Source organism: Tursiops truncatus, chromosome 6 (genome assembly GCF_011762595.2).
Source record: "Tursiops truncatus isolate mTurTru1 chromosome 6, mTurTru1.mat.Y, whole genome shotgun sequence".
NCBI lineage: Eukaryota > Metazoa > Chordata > Mammalia > Artiodactyla > Delphinidae > Tursiops > Tursiops truncatus.
Genome location: NC_047039.1, coordinates 33886594 through 33911542, shown reverse-complemented (window position 1 = coordinate 33911542; position 24949 = coordinate 33886594). Strand labels below are relative to the sequence as shown.

Sequence of the window (24949 nt, the reverse complement as noted above, 5' to 3'; positions counted from 1 at the left end):
TAAAAGCTAGAGATTTATTGTTATTTTGTGATTAATAAATTGTCAAATTGGTTATGACACTATCCCACACTGTATACCACCATATTCACCAGTACAAAAGTTTTTAAACCATACTGAGGCATAAGGCAGAGACAGCAGACACATGAATATCATCCTTAACAACTTCCTCTTAGCCATGCCTCCATCTTGACCTTTGTACATGTTTTTTTCCAGGGGAAAGTGTCAGAACAGTGCATGAAATGGTGGGCAACCTGCCTCTTTACCTTTTTTAATAGCAAGCAAACTTACAGAAGTAATGGAATTCAACTTGTATTTCCCCTTGATTTTACTGGTCTGAATTCACTTTAGGTTACTTTAACATCCTTTAACTGTACATGAGAGAATATAATGACCTAAGAGAATACTGAACCAGGGTCAGCCAAATACATTACTGACCCCAAAGTTATGTTTTAATTGGTCCTAAAGGAATGTACCACCCCAACAGTTTGAGAGTTAGGCAAACAGAATTTCTTTGGGGAGGGAAGAAAAAAGCTGTGGAACAGCCAAATGTACTCAACATTGTTAAAACGGCTCTTTGTTTTCACCCCTGAAAGATACTTCTTTACTACACTATATGCACAGAAATCCTAACAGAATCTTGGTTGCCAGTATTATTCAGGCTGGCCCAATCCAGGATAGATCCCCACCCCACCCCCAAAATTCCCCTCTCTCAGGCTCTGAAAAGCACAATATTTAACTATTTCTTAATAGAACTACCAAAACACTTCAGAAACAAGTGGCTCACAAATCATTTTAAATTCATGTATTGCCTGTGCATAAGAAAAATGATAAACCCAGAAGACAGTTCTATTTTTATATGGCAATTAAAAATAACTGAAACATCAAGACACTTTCAGTGAAAGCAACATTTCAATTACAAATTGTAATGCCTGTTAAACTACCTATGGGCGAAGCTGAAAAGTCCTAGGCAAATGCACTTTTGGGTTATACTACAGTGCTCCTTCAGTATGCACAAAGATTAAGGTAATTTACAGTCAATCTGTGAATGTTGAGACAATGTTACATCATCTTGTCTGTACAATTAAATGTCCTTAAAGAGATAACCAGCATCAGCTTTTCTACTATATTTTCAACAAACCTGACTAACCGGTACTTTTGCTGAGATGTGTATCAAAGATGCTGTAAGATTCTACACAATTAGGAAATACTCAGCTTTAAAGTATTTCCTTATCTTCACTTTTTTGGTTACAGATGTTTTTGCTCAGATGATCTATTGCAATATGTTTCTAGAAATGCAGTCCCAAATGTGCATACACATTCTGTATACAAATAAAGCAAAAACTGTCAGTAGTATAAATCTTACAGCATTTTTGCAAAACTACATGCCAAAGTCACAATAAGCAATATTGTACCACAAATTACAAAGCGCAAATGATTTGCTTCTTTTTAATGCTTTTATTCTACATAAATTACTACCATAGGCTAATGTTTAAAAAGCAAATAAACTGGACATATGCAGGACAAAAATCTGTTCACCCAACTATAAAAGGTGATATGTTTTTTAAAAATTACAATAAATGCAGAAGTGGTTGATGCATGCAGTAGCCTTAAATGAAAAAGCATTGATTCCCACTGTTCCAGGAAAAAACAAAAAACAAACAAAAACACAGAGAAACCCACACATCTTACTGCACTCCACCTTAAAATGCATCATATTGCGTTTGTTTATAACAGCACAGAATTCCAGGAGTCAAAATGAAATAAAGCGGGTATTTTTTAAAGATTTAAGAGCCGTTATCAAAAATAAATTACATTTTTTTCAAGATACAGAAATGCTGCTATGATGGTTGAGAGCCCAGTAACCTTTCAATAGCCGCATTGATATCACCTCCTGTGGCTATTAGCGCTTGCAAGTTTGCTTCACGGTTCAAAAATCCCATTGCACTGAGCTGTTCTAGTTGCTGCTGAAATCTGACTTCTGGATTCTGTAGCTGTTAAAGAAAAACAAACAAACAAAAACTCTAAGGAAAATCAGTCCATGTCACACCTAAATAATCTTAAAAATTTTAATTGCTTTTTAAAATAACATATGCTAGACTACTGAGCTATAAAAGAACTGGCCTCTCTAGAAACATATTCAACATATTTAAAAGTTCAATTAGCACTTTATTTTAAACAATCTAATTTATACCTAAACAATGATGTCAAAGATCATATAACTCTGCTTTAAAAAAAAAAAAAAAGCTTAATAGACCTCAACCATTACTTAAGAAGCTCATGAACATATAGGCAAACTTTAAAAAGTATGTATGCAAATAGTTTAGAATTAGATTATTTATTTTGTAGCTACTGACCAATTGGGTAATTATAAAAGCCAGTGTCCTCATGTATAAAATTCTAAAGTTCTAAGGAGACTTAGAATGTAGAATTCATTTCTGTATCAGCCAATCAAGTCTTGAGAAAACAGTCCCAGTTTCACATGCACAGACTACACTTCTGACTGTTCAGCTCCACCTCCTTTTCAGAAATGATATAAGACAAAAATACATAAATGATCACTCAATTCTGGGCAACCTGATAATGGCGAGGCCTGTAGATTGTTCAACTTAGATAACAATTTGGCCTAATACATGAAATCGTTTTTTCTTATTAATTCCAAGAATATTTACTGAGCCAGAAGTTATGCTAGGTATCGGGAATACAAATTCTTTATAAGATAAAACTCTGACCTGTTTTTATTGTATTTAATAAGGCTTAAAATAAAAAAACTATGCTGTATTTTCACCACAAAGAAGTTTAAGGACAATCTACTGTAATAGGTTTGAACTGGGAATCATAATGGCATATTCTTAGTAAATAAATGATTCCAGATGCAAGAATATTAGGCATTCACATTTTTTAGCCATATCTGTGAGGTGTATATATGTAGCAAAAGTTACCACAGGAGGCAGTAGTGGGTGGGGTGAGGTAGTTAGGAATTCTTTTACATCAAAGTACAAAGATTAGATAGAATTCAGGAGATACTGAGAATAACCAAGTTTCTATTCCTCCCTGACAAACTTATAAAATATAACCTATTTCAAATAATTTTCAAACAGGGACTGCAAAAAAGAATGCATTTTTAAAGGCAACTTTCAAAAATTAAGGCAAAGCATTTCTTCCCTTCAACTGTAACGTTTCCTTTAGTGTCCAATATAGTACCAAAGTTAACCATTTTTGTAATGCCTGTTTTTTAGAATCAATTAAGAATGCACTTTTCATTACAGGCTAAACCAAAAAGATGGCCACCTTCTTTTCTTGAAATTTCTAAATTTCTAACATTAAGAAGAGCAGAAAAGAATCATTACCTGAGGATTCACTCCAGCAAGAGCCTGTAGCATTTGTTGGATAAACTGCTGGTGTCCAGATTCGGTGGTTCCTGCTGTGGGACTTGGGTTTTCACCAGATGCAGAATTAGAGCCACTGGTTCCTGAAGAGCCTCCAGTGCTTCCTAATGCCCCCAGGCCAGGAGTAAACCTAGAAAAAGCGTAAATTGTTAGTAAACCTAAACTCCTGCAAAACAAGAGGCCAGACCAGGCCAGCTGATGGTAAATCAGTTACATTTCAACACAGTATTAGCCAAGTTATCTTCTTAAAATAACCATTTTTAACTTTGAAAACTCTGTCTTAAATAAAACAATCTCAACCAAAAAAAGGCACGATGGCATTAAGTCTGAAATTCTCAGAGGAAAAAAAAACATTGTGCACTTTCATAATCTTCCCCAAACCTACCCGGGGATGAGGCCGGGGGCTTCAGTCGCTAAGGTCTGTAAACCCTGCTGAATCTGTAACAAGGCCTGCATTGCTCTAGGGTTTGACATTGCTGATAACGTATCAGGATTCTGCATCTAAGGAAGAAAGAAAACCAGTGGTTACAAGGTAAAGTCAGTGAAGGTAAAATTTAAATGTTTTCTTTGCTACGCTTCTTGAGAAAATCTAATACCTTACTCCTAGACACTGTGAATCCATTATTTCTTTACCAAAATAAACACAAGCACCTCCTCTTTGACAGCAACCTAGTGTGCAAATCGTTACTTGACCTCCTCCCAAGTCCATCATGAAAGCCACTTTTCATAATGAAAGACAATCAGGAGCTCCTCTGGAAGCCGCAGCTGTTCCCCATTTTCCAACAGATAAAAGTATTATTTCTGAGAGACAACCTCCAAAAGCACAGTTTATATAACATGGTAATAATGGTGAAAGCCACATATTCCTCCTGACCAAGTGTTATCCGTTGCTGATGTAACAATTTTACCAGATACACTCTAAAACAATAGTTCCAAAGGTGAAGTTAATACATGTGTCCGGTTCAGCTTCCCTACTTCCAAATATACACCACATGACTAACCAAAAAAGATAGGCTTCCATCATTACAATAGATCAAGGACACTAACCTTGGATTATGGTTTACAGGCCTGAGGATCATTTGCATAATATTTAAAATCCCTCCCTAGAACTACCAGTTTCAAAATGCCAAGACTGACTTCTCTTCTTTTTAAATAATAAAATTACCATGGCCATCTCAAGTACTTTTCTAATAATAAAACCTTCTTTATATGACAACACCGACAATTTTAATCTTGCTAATTCGAGTTTGAGGAATGAGATCTACCCCTTGGAAAACAGGCATTCTATTAATTTGGAGTACCTGAAACATTACAAAGAAATCAAACATGTAAAATAGGATAGGGTAGCTCTTTCCTGTTACTAGAGATTAGTTAAACCATAAAGTGTAACATGACAATGAAGCACTTCAAAGTTAGTAAAGTGAAAGGAAATGGTTTATGGTATTAACGAAGCATTCAAAATCCTAAATCCTCAAAAGCAAAAACCAAATGGTCCTTTCCTCAGAATTTATATTTAAAAAATATAAGCAAAAGTTCAGCAGTGAAATGGGGCTCAATTAAGATCAAGCTGAATTCTCTGCAAATTGACAGCAGACTGTATTCTACATTTTGCTATCAGCCAGAGAAAAGCAAGGAAAATGTTTATCACCAAACTTTTTCAAGCAAATCATTACCGAAGATAGCTAGCATCTTTTCTTACTCACTTGTTGGAGGAAAGTTGGGAGCTGTTGTCTCATTTGTTCTTGAAGCTGAGGATTTCCAGCAAATAGGGGATTATTCAGCATCATCTATGGGGCAAGTGTTCAAACAATTTTAACTGGAAATATCTGAAACAAGTAATGTACCTTGCTTAATAGTCTATCTTCCCCCAAGTGCCTAATCTGGCACTTAACAGGGAGGAAGGTAGAATATGAATAAAAAAGGGAAGATACTGTCCACAAAAGGGATTGCCAAAACAAAACAAAAACGAGGCATCTTCTCTCTCAATGGGAATGGTGATTATGATAATGACATGCAATATCCTAAAAAATAAAAGCAACCATTTCTTTGACTTTTCCTTGAGTAAAGGTATTTGCCCTTGAAAGAAAAATGGGAGTAACTGGCATTCATGAAGATATATTTTCTGCTACACTGACAGAATAAACATAAGCATCAATACATGAAACTATACATGGCTTGCACAGACACCTCAACACACAAGTGGCAAGCACAGAGAAAATCCACATCTGGAACTGCTGTATCTACCTGCCTACTGCAAAACAGATAATATTAGGTCCAGAAAAATAACACCGCAGAACAGCAACCAACTTGCCAGAGAAATGGAGCTGCTAGGTAAATATAAGCCTAGGACTAGCACCGATAGATCTCTGGGGATAAAGTATTAAAATGCTTTAAAAAGACCTTAAAAGATGTAAATCCATTTGAGAACATGAAGATTAGCCTCTGGATTTCACCTCACTACCACCACAGATGAGAAAAATGGCATGCCTCCTAACCTTCAAAGGGGTGTTAAGAGTTAAAAAGTCAGGGTCAATATTAACATGATGTTGTATACCTGAAAATAAGATTACAATACACGATCAGCATAACCAGAAACTAGTAAATTCTCATAGCTTCAAAAAAGACAAATTTTTATATCAGTTTCCCCAGATGGAGTGAAAAGTCAACTAACAATGATTTACTGATAGCCTATTTACCAGTCCACATCCAAAGTCTGGGGGGGGTGGGGGATGATCCTTGCCCTCAAGTAATTAACTATATTTGAGAGAAATTATGTGTTAACTACTAGAAGTAGAGAGAATTCTTCCCTCCCTCCTTTAGTTTATCAATTGTTGCAAAGTAGATTAATTTCAACAAAATAAAGTAGGAAGAAGTCAGACAATGTTTTATGGATATACAGCATTTATTTCAAAGTGACCAATAAGTTCACAGTAAATAAAGTAAAACCTACTTGAGACCAACAAACCTGCTTCTTTAACGGCTCCAGTCAAATATTTTTTATTATGAACATATATCAATAAAGTTATCACATTTATCTTTCAGGATTCATGTTATTTGAACAAGTGTGTCATCTTAAACTGATTCATTCCTTCTCAGAAAATTGTATCTCATTTGATTAGGATATTTCTCCTAACGTACCTGACTGTATATAACAACAGTTTTTACAATCAGACTTTTTTGAATATCTAAAAATCAAAATCAGAATAGAGAAACTACAAACTTTAATTGCTGGTAACCAAAGTACATTGTAAGCATTTCTAACAACTGTCTATAATAAAGGACGATTCATATCTAGCTTTCTTTTGTCAACATTTTGTTTTAGAGTAAAAAAGCAGCATACAAAAGTGCTCAAGTCACTTTATAAATGTAAAATTGTTAGTTTAAATGGCCGGGAATGTGCTTGTTAAAGTCAAAATTTAAAGCAAGATGCACATTTAATGCTTATTATTAATTAGCTAAATATACATTTAAAATCATACAAATAGGATCACTCTGCATACATATTTTCCATTTATTTTAAACAAAAGTACTATCACAGTAAGTTCAAGCATTTAATAGTAATAACTCAGTCTAACAATTTTCTTATGAATAAAACAGTATTTCATAAAACGTACCTACAATATACAAAATTTAAAGTATACAAAAAATTTATCTAAAAAATCTTTACTTCCTATTTTACAAATTTTAAGAGGACAGAAGCTGTTGCTGAGGATTGCAACTCAAAGGTATCTGCTATATACCTGAATCAACATGGTTCCAAATTTTAGAAGTATAAAAACTGTTTCATTTGACATAATGAAGAAAGTGATTAACTTTAAAAGCTTTTAAAATTCTGGAAATGGAAAGCGACTATAAAGGAAACTATTTCAAATTCCCAACATTCCACAGAAGGGAAGCCATTCTTAATAAATAGCAAATACAAATCACAGATGATCAAGGTTTAGTTCACATTCTCCAAGGTTTTTCAAGCCCAATGGTTCTTAACTCTATGGGTATATCAGAATCACCTAGGGAACTTGGGGGAAAAAAAAATTCAATACAGTTATACGAAAATCTCTCAGGACAGGGCTAAGAATTTTAATTTTAAAGTTCCCAAGGTCATTCTAAATGTCAAGCTAGGGTTGAGATCCACTCATTTTTTTAGTTATAGTCTGTTCAGAAACAAGTTAGAAAATGAATTATTTAATAAAGGACCAGTATACTAACTTTGGGTGGAGATCTGTAACGGAAAGAATGAGAATACTGTTCCCACAAATCTCTCTTCACCAATAGTAAACAATTTCAGGCTATTTTATAACTGCCATTTTGAACATGACTATTATTCAGAATCTGTGTGATCTAATAAATAAAAGTATCAAATGTATTAACACTTCTAAATCACCTTCAAGATTTACCTTACACTAAAGAATAGGCTTCAAAAGGGAGACCAATTCAAAACTTTTGTATTCATCTCCTATATCAACATATGTAGATACAAACTAAACCTGCACTTCTTTCTGAAGGGAGTGAACAGCAGAAATGAAGCTGTTTTAATTATATTGTGAAGTATTAATTTACTGTAAAGAAACAAACTGTCCAAAAAATTCGAGATGCAGTTTGCCTACTTTTCTAGTGTGTTAAGGCAGCACACACAAATGTGCCAAAATCACAATTATTTGATTAGGCCACTTCAATACACAGTGCTCAGTCCTTTATAATACAATTATAAACTCACCTGTGCAGCAAGGTCAGGGTTCTGGCTTAGTGACTGCATCATGCTTCTCATGTAGGGGGCAGACAACATGTTTTGCATAAGTTGTGGGTTTTCAGTTATTTGTTGCAACAAGCTCTGCATTCCTGGTGTGTTGAACATACTAGCTGAAAGTTTGTTTAAAAAAAAAAAAAGACATTTTATCAAGGAAAAGATACACAAAAGAAAGTTTTAAAACACATATACTGTGCATAATTTTAGCAACTGCAGATAAATACACATATTACTTATCAATTGAACTAAGAAAGAATTTTAAAACTAAGATCTCCAAAACTACACGCCCAACATATACCAATAAAGGAGGGTTTATGGACTTTAAACATTCTGGTTGCATTTATAGGAAAATCACATCTTATGGAAAGGCTAGGTTCTAAAAAATCAATTTAAGGCAAAAATTTGATATGGTAAAAATTACTACTGAAAAAACCTCATTAAGTGAAGAAGTCTGAGCCAACTTTTCCTCCAGGATCGCTTAATTAGAATCATATTCAGCACTCAATATATGTTCCCACTTAAGAAGGAAGCCTTCTCGCCCAGGCCTCCACCCCATTTTCACTAACTCCTGGCACTCAATGAATTCAACCCCAAATTAAGGGAGCTTCTTCTTACTTCAGTTTCCCCATCTGTAAAATGGGGTAAACAGTATCTACCTGATAGAGTGGTTTTTACAATTAAATTAATGTGTAGATGCTTGTTACTATTATTCTTTTTTGTAGAGAGCTATAGCTAAATTTACGTGAATTCAACATTCTTTGAAAACTAATTAATTTGTTCCACATATATCCAGATTTTCACCCGCTGGCTAGATATACTCAAACTCAAGTAAACTTACAACTGATTAGCTTTTTCATTTCCCTTCTGTTCTTATTCCACCCAGTGTAGTTTAATGGGCTCAAAACATGTGACTCTTCCAGCTTACCTTTCTAGTTTATTATAATTCTGCTCTTTTTCTGTAATAATTTTTGCTTTTCCTATTCTCTCATGTTATTTCAATTTAGGTTTCTTCCCCCCACATCCTAGAGTCCAAGGATATTCAAAGATAGCTGATAAACACAGCCTGCAGGGCAAATATGGCCCATGACCTGTTTTTGTACAGCCCATGAGCTAAAAATGGTTTTAACATTTTTAAATGGTTGAAAAAAATAATAATAATAAAATCTGAAAACTGTATGAAATTCAAACTTCAAGATCCATAAGTAACATTTTATTGGAACATAGTCATGCTCCCTCATTTATTATCTATAGCTCTGCACTACAAAAGCAGAGTCGTTTCGACAGAGGCTCCACGTGGCACTATCATACTGCTCTATACTGCTGTTCAGCATACCACAAATCAGTGAGTCAGTTATACCTCATGCCATACGAATCACTGTAGCATGCTGTTATTTCTTTTTTCATTACCACTGCATACCAATTATGTCAGAACAAGAAGAAAAGGGAGAATTGGATTATGAATGCCCTGCTTTTAAGGCACAGAAGAATATGGATTACTTTATCAAATGAGATGGCAAAACCGTATTTACTATGCAATGACACTAAAAGAATACAATACACTTCAACACTGCTACAACACTTATCACAGTATTCCCAACTCACAGTAAAGTCAGAAAAATACAAAATCTAAAATACAATTATCTCATCATAGCCAAACTGCTTCACAAAAATAAGAAATGAAAATAAGGCTGCAACCAAAGTTAGGTTCCCAAATGGTTCTTTTGTTAGCCAAGCAAGGAAAGCAGTACACTAGTGGTGATTAATTAGCATGATTATTTAAATCTTGACTGCGCAGCCAAATAAATGTGTCCAGAGAAAATAAACTTAAGACCATTAGCATTTCAAGGAAAACAGTTTCTCAAGAGTTAAAGGACATTGGGCTCTACATCAATAATCAATTAAAAAACAATGCAGGGACTTCCCTGGTGGTCCAGTGGTTAAGACTCTGTGCTCCCAATGCAGGGGGCCTGGGTTCGATCCCTGCTCAGGGAACTAGATCCCGCATGCTGCAACAAAGATCCCACAAGTGGCAATGAAGATCCCACGTGCCACAACTAAGACCTGGCGCAGCCAAATAACTAAATATATTTTTAAAAATTATACAGAATATGAAACTATGTTATTTTTTTAAAATGAAAATTATTTTCAGTAGTATTCCTTGCTTCTTGACAAATGTTACTGATACTGCTCAATTCCTGTATTTGAGGAGTCAATGTCAAGTTTGAAGTAACTGAAAAATTAGTTTTTATAAACAGTCTGCATGGACTAACAGGCAAAACTATTTTCAGAGTTGAGAGAACACTCATTTGGTACAACCTGAGGTAGAATCTGCTAAGATGTGCTACATCTGATGATGATAAAAACACATGTGGAGTATTAAAAGAATTACTTGGACAAAGATATAATGCTTATAAAGTATTTTTAATGCTTATAAGTATTTAAATGCTTATAAGGTATTTGAAGACTATAGTTAATCACTGTCTTATTCATCAGCAGGTACTCTGGAACATATTTTGAACTTTCACGTTATTCAACTGATAAGAGTATCAATGATGAACTTCACTTCACTCCGGTGAACTAGTCAGTATCATGAACTTTTGTCAGAAATATGCTGACTTGCCCAAACACACAGCAGTTTGACGGCTTAACAGAGGTCAAGTTTTCTGGTTTTGTTTGTTTGTGTTTAAAGAGGTAAAGTTTTACTGCAATTTTTTTAGCTCAGAGCTAAGACTGAAATTCTTCTGAACCACTCGACCACCATTATCAAACAATAAATAAATGACTTTGGAAATTCCCTTTTGCTAAAGACTTGGTAATGTTTCTCAATGAATTCCCAAAATTACAAGGCAAAACAGCATTTATACGCCAAACTCATACTGTGGTTAAGTCATTCTGACAACAAATGAAATTGTTTGAATCACAGGCAATGTCAGGCTGCTTTATACATTCTCGTGCTGTCAAGTTAAAACAAGCAGCAAGTTCTCCATTCCCACAAATGTGCAGTAAAGATAGTTTTGAGCTCACAGTATTGTTCCAACAGCATTTTTTGGACCTCAGTGCAAGTGCAAAGAAATATCCACATTTTAAAATTCATTTAATTGTATAATTGAGGCACTACCACCTAATCTTCAATTGGAAGTGATTAATCTGTCATGACATGCTAAAAGCCAAAAAGAATCTAACAGAATCCTATAAATGCTTTCCAACTGATGAATATGCTACTATAATAATATATTTTGGGAATGAACACACATTTGAATGAAATAAGTAAAATCTCATTACCTATCAGTATTACCAGATGAACATTTGCAAATGATTTGCAACTGACAAAAGGAAACACTGTGAACATCAATTAAGCAAAATGTTATCCCTAAAAAGAATTCCATTCTTATCATTAGTTGATATGTGTAAGAAAATGTTATACCCAATTATTATTACATTTTTAATTCCATCAATAAAAGAACTTGTGGAACTTTGTTTTCTCTCGTAATGTAATACTTTTTTTTTTTTTTGGCCACGCCGCATGGCTTGTGGGATCCTCGTTCCCTGACCAGGGATCAAACCCACGCTCTAGGCAGTGAAAACATGGAGTCCTGGGCTTCCCTGGTGGTGCAGTGGTTGAGAGTCCGCCTTCCAATGCAGGGGACACAGGTTCGTGCCCCGGTGCAGGAAGATCCCACATGCCGCGGAGCGGCTGGGCCCGTGAGCCATGGCCGCTGGGCCTGCGCGTCCGGAGCCTGTGCTCCGCAACGCGAGAGGCCACAACAGTGAGAGGCCTGCGTACCACACACACACAAAAAAAAACATGGAGTCCTAACCATTGGACCACTGGGGAATTCCCTTCATAATGTGATATTCTTGATTTTGCCTCTTGGCCTGCAAAGCCTAAAGTATTATATCCCTTTGCAGAAAAAATTTGCTGACCCCTGCTCTAAGATTTCCTCACCTTCCAGAGTGAGCACTTACAGGGCAAAAGAAGAGTCACGAATTTCACCTTTCAGGTATATGAGGTGTACTTATGAATATATATGCATACCTAACTAACTATGAAGAGTTGAGTAAACATTATAATAGTAAAAAAAATATAATAAGAATGTTAAGCCATCAGGGTACATTCGTTTTTGTTGTTTCTTATTTTCCTTTGATGGAAATATTAACATGAAATCTTAAATACTGTATTAAGCCATTAAATAAAAAATCTGAGTAAGAAGTTGCAAAACCATTTTTTGTTTGTAAGACAAAGTTGTTACTACAGACACCACGCTACAGTAAAAAAACAATTCGCCTATCAGTGGGGAAACCCAATTAAACCTTTGCTGTCTCTGCTCTTAGACCTCTAAAATGTGAATAAAGCATCTCTCTCAAAAGTCTGTCAGTAAGAATCAAATAAGCATTAAGTAGAATCAGAACAGGATAATTCTTTTCCTTGTTTTAAACATGGTATTATCTGGATGTTTAGACTTATCGCAGTGATCATTTTGTAATCTATACAAATATTGTATCATCACATTTTACACCTGACACCTGAAGCTAATACGTTATATGTCAATCATACCTTAATTTTTAAAAATGGTATTAAATTTTTATAAAAACATTTAGTATATTTTATCCAAAAACCTGATGATATCCACTGTATTCTATAAAGGAATATATACTACGGTGACCATTCTGATTATTTCCTCTCAGTAGTGAATTTTTAAAAATTCCTCATCCAGCATCTCATTTTTCTATTTCCTCTGCCAAAACATAGGTATCTTTTTTTTTTTTTAAATTTTTTTTTTTTTAATTAAGGATACTTTAATTTATTTATTTATTTTTGGCTGTGTTGGGTCTTCGTTTCTGTGCGAGGGCTTTCTCTAGTTGTGGCAAGCGGGGGCCACTCTTCATCGCGGTGCGCAGGCCTCTCACTGTCATGGCCTCTCTTGTTGTGGAGCACAGGCTCCAGACGCGCAGGCTCAGTAGTTGTGGCTCACGGGCCCAGTTGCTCCGCGGCATGTGGGATCTTCCCAGACCAGGGATCGAACCCGTGTCCCCTGCATTAGCAGGCAGATTCTCAACCACTGCGCCACCAGGAAAGCCCAACATAGGTATCTTTTTAAACATACCTAATCACTCTCACCTTAGGGACATGGCTCCGTGCTTTCATTTCTTCTCATTTAAATGCTAACTTTTAGGACTAAAATCATCATTCTGGCTACTGATTTTGGACCTAATTCTTAGCATGTTAAACATCTGAATAGTTGAAAAGGATATCCACTTACTGAGTCTGGTCTACAGAAAAGTGACCAAAAGTAAATTCCTAACCTGCTCACACATCAGAATCTCTAGTAACTTTACACAACCACAGATCTTAAACTCCACTGTGGCAGATTCTGATCCTTAAGGTCTGAGGTTAAGACTTCGAAATCTGATTTTTAAACAAATCTGGCAGGTACTCTGATGCAGCTAGTTTAGTCCTGGTGTCAGGAGTGGATACCCACTGTCTTCTATAAAAGAACACAAAACTGGACTAAAGCCAAGGAAAATGTGTCCCAGTGATTAAGTACACAGGTAACTGTGTTACCCCTACACTTCATATTTCCTATGCTGTTGAAAGGAGAAGACAACCCACTTCTCCCAAACCATCTTATAAGAAGAGAAAACCACAAAACTGCCTCTGGAAACCTTCAAGTAACCTCTTGCACTAAAATGCACACAAGTGATTAATACTAATTCTTATGTATTTAAGGCATCCTTAAAAAACAAAAACAGCACCTTGCAACATGAAAAGATAGTTCACAAAAGTTGTTCCTCATACACACACAAAAGCACTAAGGATAACAGTATAAGAAATGTTTTTTATTGTCCAAATAAGTGAGAACAAAGGGAAAAAGTATCAGTTGTTATGAGCATACCTCCTACTCCAGGCCCCAAATTTGGCACAGTAGAACTCTGCCCGGCAGTGCCACTGGCAGCACCACTACTAGTGCCCCCCACGGCACTGGTGGTGCCACTGGAAGCTGATGAACTCTGGGAAGCCTGTGGAGCCCATGGATTGGGTAATGGATCTCTATTTTCTGTACGGGAAGGTTGACTACCTTCACCTGAGGATGTATTGCTCACTAAGGAAGCAAACGGATTGCCACCAAACTGTAATAAAAGACACAAAAATTATAAAGAATAAGCTTTTGTTTTAAATAACAGATATGGAACTCTTTGTTAATGAAAATTACATTTCTGCATATAAAGGCAACACTCAACCACACACATATTTATGTTAAAACAGGAGCCTTGGCCTGAGCCTCAGAGCCTGTGTTATTACCTGTTCTTGTGCAGCACTCAGCATTGGTTCCTGAATATCTGTGTACATGCGCCGTAAAGCATTATATCCCCCCGGGATGCTTTCAAGGTTGCTCAAAGCTCGGTCCTGGTTTCTCATCATTTCCTGCATCATTGCTGGATTCCTAGCAAGTTCCAATGTCTAAGAAAAAGATTTCCGGGGGGGGAAAAAGGCGCTGAAATACACATGAACTATTTTAGCTATTAACTGCCACAGTTAATTTCATAAGTTTTCCAATTCTATGAATTAGCAATCTTCAATATTTAAATCAGAAAATTATTCTGAATAATTCCTGTTGGAAATCACCTCAAAAAGCAAGCTAACATTCAAATAACATCAAAAGAGAAGCACTTTGTTATGCATGACTGTCCATCTCTTGAATTGGACTCTTTTTATTTCTTAAATCTGCAAAATAACTATTTACAAAAATCTTTAAAATACAGCATAAAATTCAAAGTTCAAATAGTTCGAATTACAGCTTTGTTGAGTTTTCCTGAACAAGGATTAGGAATTTTTTTTTTTACTTATAAATATGGCAAGCTCTTTAAATACAGAAAATTAAATAGAAGAAGTAAGTATATAATTTCTTAGCTAAATGAAACTTTCCACATACCTGTCTCATAATATCTGGATTATTCAGCATATGACTAATTTCTGGATTTCTCTGTATCAACTGCTGCATTTGTGGATTGGCCATAATTAACTGCCTCATCAGGTCAGGATTTGAAAGCATGCTCTGGACAAAGGGATTCTCCATGATCTGGACCATCATTTCAGGATTGGACATAAGTTGCCGCTGCATCTGGCTCTGTAGTTCAGAGAAGTTGGTAGTATTCAAACCCAAGCTACTCAGACCTGCAAGTCCTCCAAGCCCACCTAAGAAGACAAAGAGAAAAACACACATAAATGAAATTCAGAAGTTTTATCATTAATACGACTAGGCTAAAATATGAAGATGCAAAAATATTAACTGAATCAACAGCCTATTAACAGAAAACCATTCAGTTTAAAGCAAAAATAGAATTCCTATTACTTTCATAAGTACATGTTTAATTTCTATAATTCAGACTTGTAAAAAATGCATTCACTTTGATATTTAAGTATAAGTAATAAAACCAAATAAATATATATATCCTATGTGTAGTATAATACAAAAATATATTTGGTCTTTGTCCCTGGTTCTAGGCACAGACCTCCTAAAACCCTCAGAATTTCCTGACTGAAGGGAATGTCTTTTGTTATTTGTAACAAGCCCCTTTGGATCATACTTCATTTATGCTAATGATGTTTCTTAGGGTGGAGCCCCTAGACAGCCTCAGGATGGGGTGGTCACCACAAAGACCAAGTGATTTGAGAGTTGGAACTTTCAGCCCCATCCAGGACTAGAAGAGGATATAGAGATGGAGTTCTGTGAAACTCTTGTGCAATGAGGTTCAGAAGCTTCTGGGTTGGTGAACACATCTAGGTGCTATTCGGAGGACATGCCCAGAGAGGGCATAGAAGCTCCGCACTCTTCCCCCACCCCCCATGCCTTGCCCTATGCTTCTCTTCCACTTAGCTATTTCTGAGATGTATCCTTTATAATAAACTGGTACATTTAAGTAAAGTGTTTTCCTGAGTTCTGTGAGCCATTCTAGCAAATTACCAAACCTGATAAGGGGGTTGTGGGAACACCTGATTTACAGCCTGCCAGTCAGAAGTACTGGTAGCCTGAGACCTGGACTGGTATCTGAAGTAGGAGCAGTCATGGGGGACTAAGTCCTTTAACTTGTGGGATCTGACACTAACGCCAAGTAGGTAGTGTCCGAATTGAACTACTGGATACCCGCCCAGGCAGCGTTGGAGAACTGGCCGGTGTCAGAAAGACACCCCGGAATATGTCCGCAAAGGAAGAAATGAAAAATATACAGTAGATTATACTTCTAATAATCTCTTTCCAGAAGACTACTTTAAGTTTAGCAAGTAGAATTCACCTATGACTGGTTGGAACAGAGCTGCTGCCAATGCATGAAAATAGATGTCTCTCTGGAGGAATTAAATCATGGAGAAACCTAATAGATCCAAGAGGATGATTAAGTGCTTATTGTAAAACTTTGTAAAATTATATAACCAGCCAAATGCATTCATTCCTCACTTACTGAGCACTGTGCTACATGTTGGGAATAAGGTGACAAGAAAGACACAAGTATACCCTCAGAACTCAATCTGGTGGGAAAGACTGACAAAGAAAACAAATGCAGAATAAGTACTTCAAAAGAGACATTCACAGGATATCACGGTAATATAGTACCTAAGTGAAATGGCTGCTTTCCCACAAGATGACATTTAATGAACTTGGAAAATGAGTAAGTTGCAAGAAGTAGGGAGTGCTGGAAGATTTAATACTAGGCACAACAAACATTATATACAAAAACACAGATATAAATGTGAGAATTGCTGTATTCTTGAAACCACAAACAATTCAGTATGACCAAAAGGGCAGACAGCAGTGCTCACCAAACATCTCACGTGCAGCATTCTATTTCTTTTGCAGTTGGACAGGCCCATGTGACTAGTTATGGCCAAAGGATTGCAAGAAATGATGTGTGTCACTTCTGGCCCAAGTACAGAATACAAGGTCCAGCTTGGGACACTTTAGCTGTCTATTCTGCCACATTCCAAATGGTGCAGCTGTAAGATGGCAGAATTCCATTAGCTTGAGTCCCTGAGAACTATGTAGATGGAGGCCTCACTGACCAGTGAAGAACATGAAGCACAAGCAAACTATTATATTTAGCATGAATAAACAACAAGGTCCTACAGTATAGCACAGGGAACCATACTGAATATCCTGTGATAAACCATATGGAAAAGAATATAAAAAAACAATGTCTCTGTGTATAACTGAGTCACTTTGCTGTACAGCAGAGATTGGCACAGCACTGTAAATCAACTCTACTTCAATTAAATAAATTTTTTTTAAAAATGAAGAATGAAGAAAAGCTTTAGAGCAAGAAATTAAGCTTGTGGTAATAAGCCACTGAGTTTGGGGTTATCTATTACCACAGGATTGCCTATCCTAACTAGTATAACTGTTGAGATACGGTAAGAAATGGGGATGGAGAGGTAGACGGGGACTACATCACAAAGTCTTGAAAGATTTTAAAAGCAAGACAGTCACTTAAGATATTCTAATAACAGTGTGGAAATGACACAGAGCAAACATTTTTAAAAGTTGAGGAGCTACATAAAGGAAGTAACAACAGAACAGAATAATTGCATGGGGTGGGATAGAGAAGATTTTATGGACTAAGAGATTTGGTTGGGGAGAGGTAGTAGTTTGAGACAAGATGATGAATTTTTCTATTTGTTTTGTTCTTCTTTGCTTTCTAAGGAGGCACATACAGGCTAACAGACTCAGAGAACATCAGGCAATATCAAAGAGAGCTGAATACAAGGCAAGGAGTTCAGAAGTGATGTGGGCTGAGGTAAAGATCTGAGAGTCAACAAGTTATAGTTAGGATAATGTCACTTGGGGAAAATAGAGTAAAAGAAGAGAAGAAAAGGCAGAACTCTGGGGAACAATACTAATATAAGGAATAGGAAGAAGAGACCCACAAATGAGAGAGAAAAAAAGTGGTCAGAAAATTAACCAGGGAAAAAGAATATCAGGAATTAAAGAAAAAAAAAATTTCAAGGAAAGACTGGTATGCATTGGAAGAGAGTGAATTAGATTTTAAATCACTTTCTTTTAATCTAAGTATCTAAAAATCTAAAAAAGTGTCCACTAAATTTGGCAAGCTAAGAGGTCAATGGCGACTTTATCTAGGGAATTTTCAGTAAAGTGATGGGGACAAGAAATGGAGCACAGCAAACTTAGTGAAAGAGAAATATAGACAGAAAACAGAAAATGCCTTTTCCAAAGATAGCTTCCTTTTCCAAAGGAAGCAAAGGAAAGGTGGTAGTGGGATTCTGTGGCTTTTAAACGTGGAATAGACCTTAACGAAAAGAGACAGCAAAAGAAAAGCTGAATATGTAGGGTAAATGGAATAACTGATGGAGAAAAGTAACTAAGATAGGAGGGGGTGGGAAGGAGATAAGAAATGGAGGGACTAGGGAGATGTATGGCCTCAGACAAATTAACTGAGAGATTTACCTCAAAAACACCTTTCATGAGTCCGAACACTAAATAATTTCATCCTAATCTCTCTAGATTGTTCATGTTAATAATTTTGCCATCTAAAACTCATCTGCTTCAACCAAAAGAGACACATTTAACCCAAGATCATTTTAAAAAATAAGAGCATCAAGCATTTAAAAAAAGGCAAATGTGAATCCATGCCATTACTAAAACACTTTTTCTGGAAGAGGTGGAAGGTTTGATCCTCGATATGTGAAAACTGTACATATTTTTTTAAATGTCATTTCAAGGTACTATACTTGTCATACAACTTCGGAACTGAAAGGAGCATTAAGCCATTTATCTACCTAGTTCAACTTTTGTTAGCTTCAGACTACTCTTTTCCCAAAAAAAACCTCCCAAAGAACCTCAGTGTAAAAACTGATATAAGAAAACTATTGATAGTTTTAGCTGATGCAGAAGATTCTTAACCACTGGGCTTGCTCCCAGGCCCAGGCCTTTTTGTGCGCATTTAGAACAGTTAGGAAATCACTAATGCAATCTGATCCCTTCATTTTACAAACAAGAAAATTGTATTCAGGGGGTTAGCTTATGATCAACAACTAGCTAATCCTCTCCAGAGTCAATTATGTGGTGGTCGGATCAGGTATACATACAATACATTTCTTTCATTATTGAAAAGAAATGTGTCACTTACTGACCACTTATTATATGTAAATGTAAGCTAAACAAGTACATCTGTATTTCCAACTACTACTCCCTTAATACCTGCAACTACAGAAATAAGCTATACAAGTTTTTGTTTTCATTGTTAAAGTGACTTAATGTTTAATTCTATCATTTTATTTAAAACTACCCTGGGGGGAAGGAAGTTTTTAAAAAATCCTTAAAAAAAAATGACTAAAGATACTTACCTAAACCAAAAGGGTTGCTAGTGGCAGAACCAGATGTGGAGTTACTATTAGGAGCTGATGATGCAGTAGCATTGCTTCCACTGGTGTTTGTTTGCTGAGCTGAATGATCCTGAGGCCTAGGAAAAATAATTATATCATGGTATAAACACCGGAGCTAATTATTTCAAAAGAACCTCTGGAACTCCAATATGCAGAAATAAAGTTTAAGTTTTCAGAACAACTCAAATTATCGTAGAGTAAATACCCTGAAATAACTAAGCACTAGGAACACAAATATAAAGAAACATAGTGAAACCCCACAAAATCCAAATTATATTTCAACTGCCCTTCCTGAAGTATACTGTCATAAATATTTTATTACTTTCAATCATACTGATTATGTAAGAGAGGGAGACAGGTCACCTCACAGAAGAGAATCAATGACTGGTCACAATCACAAAGCTTGACTATATAAGCTACTTTTTATCTACTCCTTTCTAAGTTCTTGAGGGTTGGGGGGGGCACTTTTACTCAGAAACTAAAAAAGTTAAAAGTAAAAAATAAAGAGAGACTTCACCAAAAGAAGGCTGAGAAATCAATACAAGTAATAACTGATTATTACTTAATATCCTTAAGTAAAAAATAAGGAGAGTTTATTGGAAACCCATTCCATGTGACACCAGTTAAGAGTTCTGAACCTCATTTCATCTGAATGATGATAAAATACCATATCTAAATAAGTCTAAGGGAGCTCTAGGAGCTCTTTCACTAAGTATAAAATAATTTTAAGTGAAAAGAAAATATACCAATTTGATTGGAGATATTTTTACTTAGTGGTACACAAATAAAGGTATCTCTTAAAAACTGAATGGTGCCTTAGATTTAATGAAACATGGTTACTAATTTGTGGTTTGCCAAGAAGATGAGTCACCCCTGATCTCTGTCCAAAAATCTCTCTAAACAAAAAACATAGCTAAAAACATTAATTTGCTTGTTTTGTAATTCAAATAATAACTCAATAATGATAAACCTTCTAAAATATCAGATGTGTAAGCATTAGCATTACTGAATCATTAAAACATTTGCTATCTACGTGAGCAGCAAATAAATGAACTTTAATCCATTTACATATTAATGACAGAAAGCCATTTAAAGCCAAGACTGGTTATTTTTAAGAGAGAAATGTAAACATTTATTCATGGTTTAAAGTTGAATGTCTTCTAAAAACATACCTGTTTTGCGTTTTGATGACAAGGTGAACAGTAAGTCCATCGTGAATTCCATGCTGACTCAAAGTATCTTGATCTTTTAAAATTTTTCCAGCAAATATCAACACAAGTTGGTCGGTATGGGATTTAAAACGTTTAGAGATTTCTTCCTTGAACTAAATAAGATAAAATAAATATGTATTACGGATGTTTGCGTAACATCATCTAGTCTAGTTTCTAGAAAAGTACCTCAAAAGAAGCCCCCACTACAGATACTGCAACAATTCAAATATAAAGACATAGTCTTTCTGTGTCCGTATCTTGATCTTAGTGGGAAATGAGTGTTACCACCTCACTCATCTCTAATGCAAACATTTTATTACAGGTGTACATATCCTATATTCAATCTTCTGCTAAGATCCAATAATTCACTTCTTTGTCATAGCCTTATTCTTTTAATATCAATGGTGCTAAACGTAGTTCAAGCCACACATAGCTCTTACCAAGTTTACAATAATCTTTTCCTCAGATTTCCATCTCAAATCCTGCTCCTTTCTAGTTCAATATAAAGAAAGCCAATTATACTGACTTTATGCCCCACCTCTTTCATTGAACATTTATTAACAAGCAGTATCATGCAGATGCAAAGACAGAAAGCAAAAATCTTTCCCTGAAGGCGAGCAGTCAGTAAACCACAAAGTACAGAGGAAGCACAAAGGGTAGTTAGAGAAAGTTTTCCAGTGAAAACTAATTAGAAAGTAGCCAGGAAAACCTGAAGAAAGGCTTCCCAGGGACAAGAATAAAATGCAAAAACAGAGAATAGAAAAGAGTGTCATACTATAAGAAAGGCTTACTTATTCTACACTAGATCAGTTTCTCAAACCTTCATCAAAATCACCTGTATACTTAGGTTTTTTTACTCCACTGTCAAAGTCAGGAAACCTCAGGGTGGTAAAGAAATTCAAAGAATCACATCTTACCCCAATGCCCTACAGAAGTGGCTCTCAATAGATGATAGCATTATCACCAAGACAATGTTTTGGAAATAAAAGGGGATATTTTTGGTTGTCACAGTAAGTGGAAAGACACAGTAAATGATATCTAACATTTTCTTGCAGGGGCAGGAGGGGAGATGAAGAGGAATACAAATATAAAGCAAGACAGGCCATATGTCAATCACGGTTGAAAATGAGAGGTACACAAAAGTTCATCACATTCTACCTTTGTGTATAAATGAAATTTTCCATAATCAAGTTACAACATTCAATGTAACCAACTGGTTTTTTAAAAAATCATACAGATACTGCGAAATTATACTGCAGTAAATATTCTGGACCTTTTCCATATGACTTTCCTTCATTTGAAAATATACGATCGAAAACCATAATTCAAAAAAAAACACATGCATCCCAATGTTCACAGCAGCACTATTTACAACAGCCAGGACATGGAAGCAACCTAAATGTCCATCAACAGAGGAATGGATAAAGAAGATCTGGTACATATATACAACAAAATATTACTCAACTATAAAGAGGAATGAAATTGGGTCATTTATAGAGACATGGACAGACCTAAAAAGCATCATATAGAGTGAAGTAAGTCAGAAAAAGAAAAGCAAATATAATGACACATATACATGGAATCTAGAAAAATGGTACAGATGATCTTATTTGCAAAGCAGAAATAGAGACACAGACATAGAGAACAAATGTATGGGGGAAAGGGGTGGGGTGGGAGGAACTGGGAGACGGATTGACACATATACATTATTGATACTATGTATAAAATAGACAATTGATAAGAACATACTGTACAGCACAGGGAACTCTACCTAATGCACTGTGGTAACCTAAATGGGAGGGAAGTACAAAAGGGAGGGGATATCTTTATGTGTATAGCTGATTAATTTGTTGTGCAGTGGAGGCTAACACATTATAAAGCAACCATACTCCAATAAAAACTAATTTAAAAAGAAAGGAAATAAATATAACCCTTTTACCTAAGGTAAGCAACTTCCAACAAGAAAAATATTTTTAAAGTACCATTAGCACAATATTCTATATAAAGAAGTAAGTCAAACCATGATTTAACCATTCTCCTATTATTAAACATCTCATTCTCCCTTTGGCAGCTATTAGAAATAGTCATAAGGTAACGAGCAGAACACATGTTTTTATAAGGATTGAATGAGAATGTAGGTAAAATTCAAGCATCAGTCACATACATGGTGGTCAATAAATAGTAGCTACTACAATGCCAGCTCTTTTAATCCTCAGTAACTGAAGAAGATGATTTTTTTTTTTTTTTTTTTTTTGCGGTATGTAGGCCTCTCACTGTTGTGGCCTCTCCCGTTGCGGAGCACAGGCTCCGGACGCGCAGGCTCAGCGGCCATGGCTCACGGGCGCAGCCGCTCCACGGCATGTGGGATCCTCCCGGACCGGGGCACGAACCCGCGTCCCCTGCATCGGCAGGCGGACTCTCAACCACTGCGCCATCAGGGAAGCCCTGAAGAAGATGACTTTTAATCCTATTTCAGATATAGAAACAGAGAGGTTCAATATGTCCCCCTCCCCTCACAGTGACACAGCTAATAAACTGCTAGGTTAAGCTTGAAATCTAGGTCTGACTTCAAGAACATCAAAACATTTTCATATGTAAAATGAGGTTAATCTAAGTTTGTGTTTCTTAACCTTAAACTAAGAAATCCTTTTCAGAATCCTTGATACACCTCATGTCATTCCAAAATATATAATTTAATTGTTTAACATACAATTATATAGCATTTTAGCATATTTTGGGACTTGAAGGTAAGATGCCAGATTGATGACACACATCTCTTACATCCTTTCAAATGCCCACTGAAACAACAATGAAAGATTTCTTCATGCTTTATAGAGATATAACTAACTCACATATACAATTCACCCATTTAAGGTGTACAATGGTTTTTAGTATATTCACAGATACGTGCAACCATCACCACAGTCAATTTTGAAATTTTCATCTTCTCAAAAAGAAACCAGTACCCTTTAGCTATCATCTCCCTATTCTCCCATCACTCCAAACCATAAGAAACCACTAATCAGGGAGTTCCCTGGTGGTCCAGTGGTTAGGGCTAGGCACTTTCACTGCCAGGGCCCCAGGTTCAATCCCTGGTTGGGGAACTAAGATTCTGCAAGCCGCGTGGCACGGCCAAAAAAAAAAAAAAAAAAAGTGACTCCACAGATACCAATTTAACAAAAAAAGAAACCGCTCACTGATCTACTTTCTGTCAAATAGATTTGCCTATTCTGGACATTTCACAATAAGTGAAATCATATAATATGCAATGTTTGCAAGGCACGTCCATGTCATGGTATATATCAATACTTCATCCCTTTTTATGGCCAAACAACATTCTGTTGTATGAATATACAACATTTTGTTTATTCATTCATCAACTGATGGGCATGGGGGCTGTTTCCACCTTTGGGCTACTATGAATAATGTTGCTATAAACATTCATGTACAAGTTTTTCTGTGGACATATGTTTTCATTTCTCTTGGGTATATACCTAGATGTGGAATTAAATTACTGGGTCATATGGTAACTCTTGATTTAATCATTTGAGGAACCACCAAAGTGTTATCCAAAGTGGCTAATGGCTATACCATTGTACAATCCTACCAGCAATGTATAAGGGTTCTAATCTCTCCATGCCTTCACCAATATTTATTACCTGACTGGTATTTTTAATAGCCATCCTAGTAGATGTGCAGTAGTTTTGATTTGCATTCCCCTGATGGCTAACAATGTTGAGCATCTTTTCATGTGCTTATTTATATATCTTCTTTGGAGAACTTTATTAACATCCTTTGTCATTTTTTAATTGGGTTATTTGCCTTCCTATTATTGAGTTGTAAAAATTCCTTATATATTCTACGTACAAGTCTTATCAGACATACGATCTGCACAAAGAAATTTTTAAAGCAGAAACTCATACAACAGAACAAATTGAGACCTTTTGGTCTTAACTGGAACAAAGTTTTCAACCCAGACTTTGGACCCAGTGGACCCAAGAGAACTGAATCCTGAACTGGCAATACAGAAAGCCAAGCTAAAAGCTAATTCAATCCCCACAATCTACGGAATTCCTGGAAGACTCGACATGGTACCACCAGAGGCTGAGAATAAGGTATAAGGTGAGAGGTGCCTAAGGGCTAAAATAACGGGATTTGAAAGTCTAAGAAGCAGACACATCTTCATTGCACACTAAGTAAGCAACTGTCCCTCCCC

The 24949-nt window shown here is 35.9% G+C and overlaps 1 protein-coding gene across 2 annotated transcripts in view; it reads right to left on the bottom strand.

Annotated features, from left to right (window-relative positions):
* Positions 1–24949, bottom strand: part of UBQLN1 (ubiquilin 1) — a 49052-nt gene continuing 24103 nt past the window's right edge. Inside the window, exons 2-11 of one of the 2 annotated variants that reach the window (XM_019940343.3) lie at positions 20695–20846; positions 19484–19599; positions 15063–15325; positions 14432–14590; positions 14025–14259; positions 8101–8243; positions 5090–5173; positions 3772–3887; positions 3348–3516; positions 1–1991 (exon numbers count right to left, since the gene is read on the bottom strand). In XM_019940343.3, coding sequence (XP_019795902.1) covers positions 1839–1991; positions 3348–3516; positions 3772–3887; positions 5090–5173; positions 8101–8243; positions 14025–14259; positions 14432–14590; positions 15063–15325; positions 19484–19599; positions 20695–20846 — 1590 coding nt within the window. In that variant the 3' untranslated portion in view covers positions 1–1838. The remainder of the gene's footprint in view (positions 1992–3347; positions 3517–3771; positions 3888–5089; positions 5174–8100; positions 8244–14024; positions 14260–14431; positions 14591–15062; positions 15326–19483; positions 19600–20694; positions 20847–24949) is intronic. The other variant, XM_019940344.3, reaches the window with a different exon arrangement.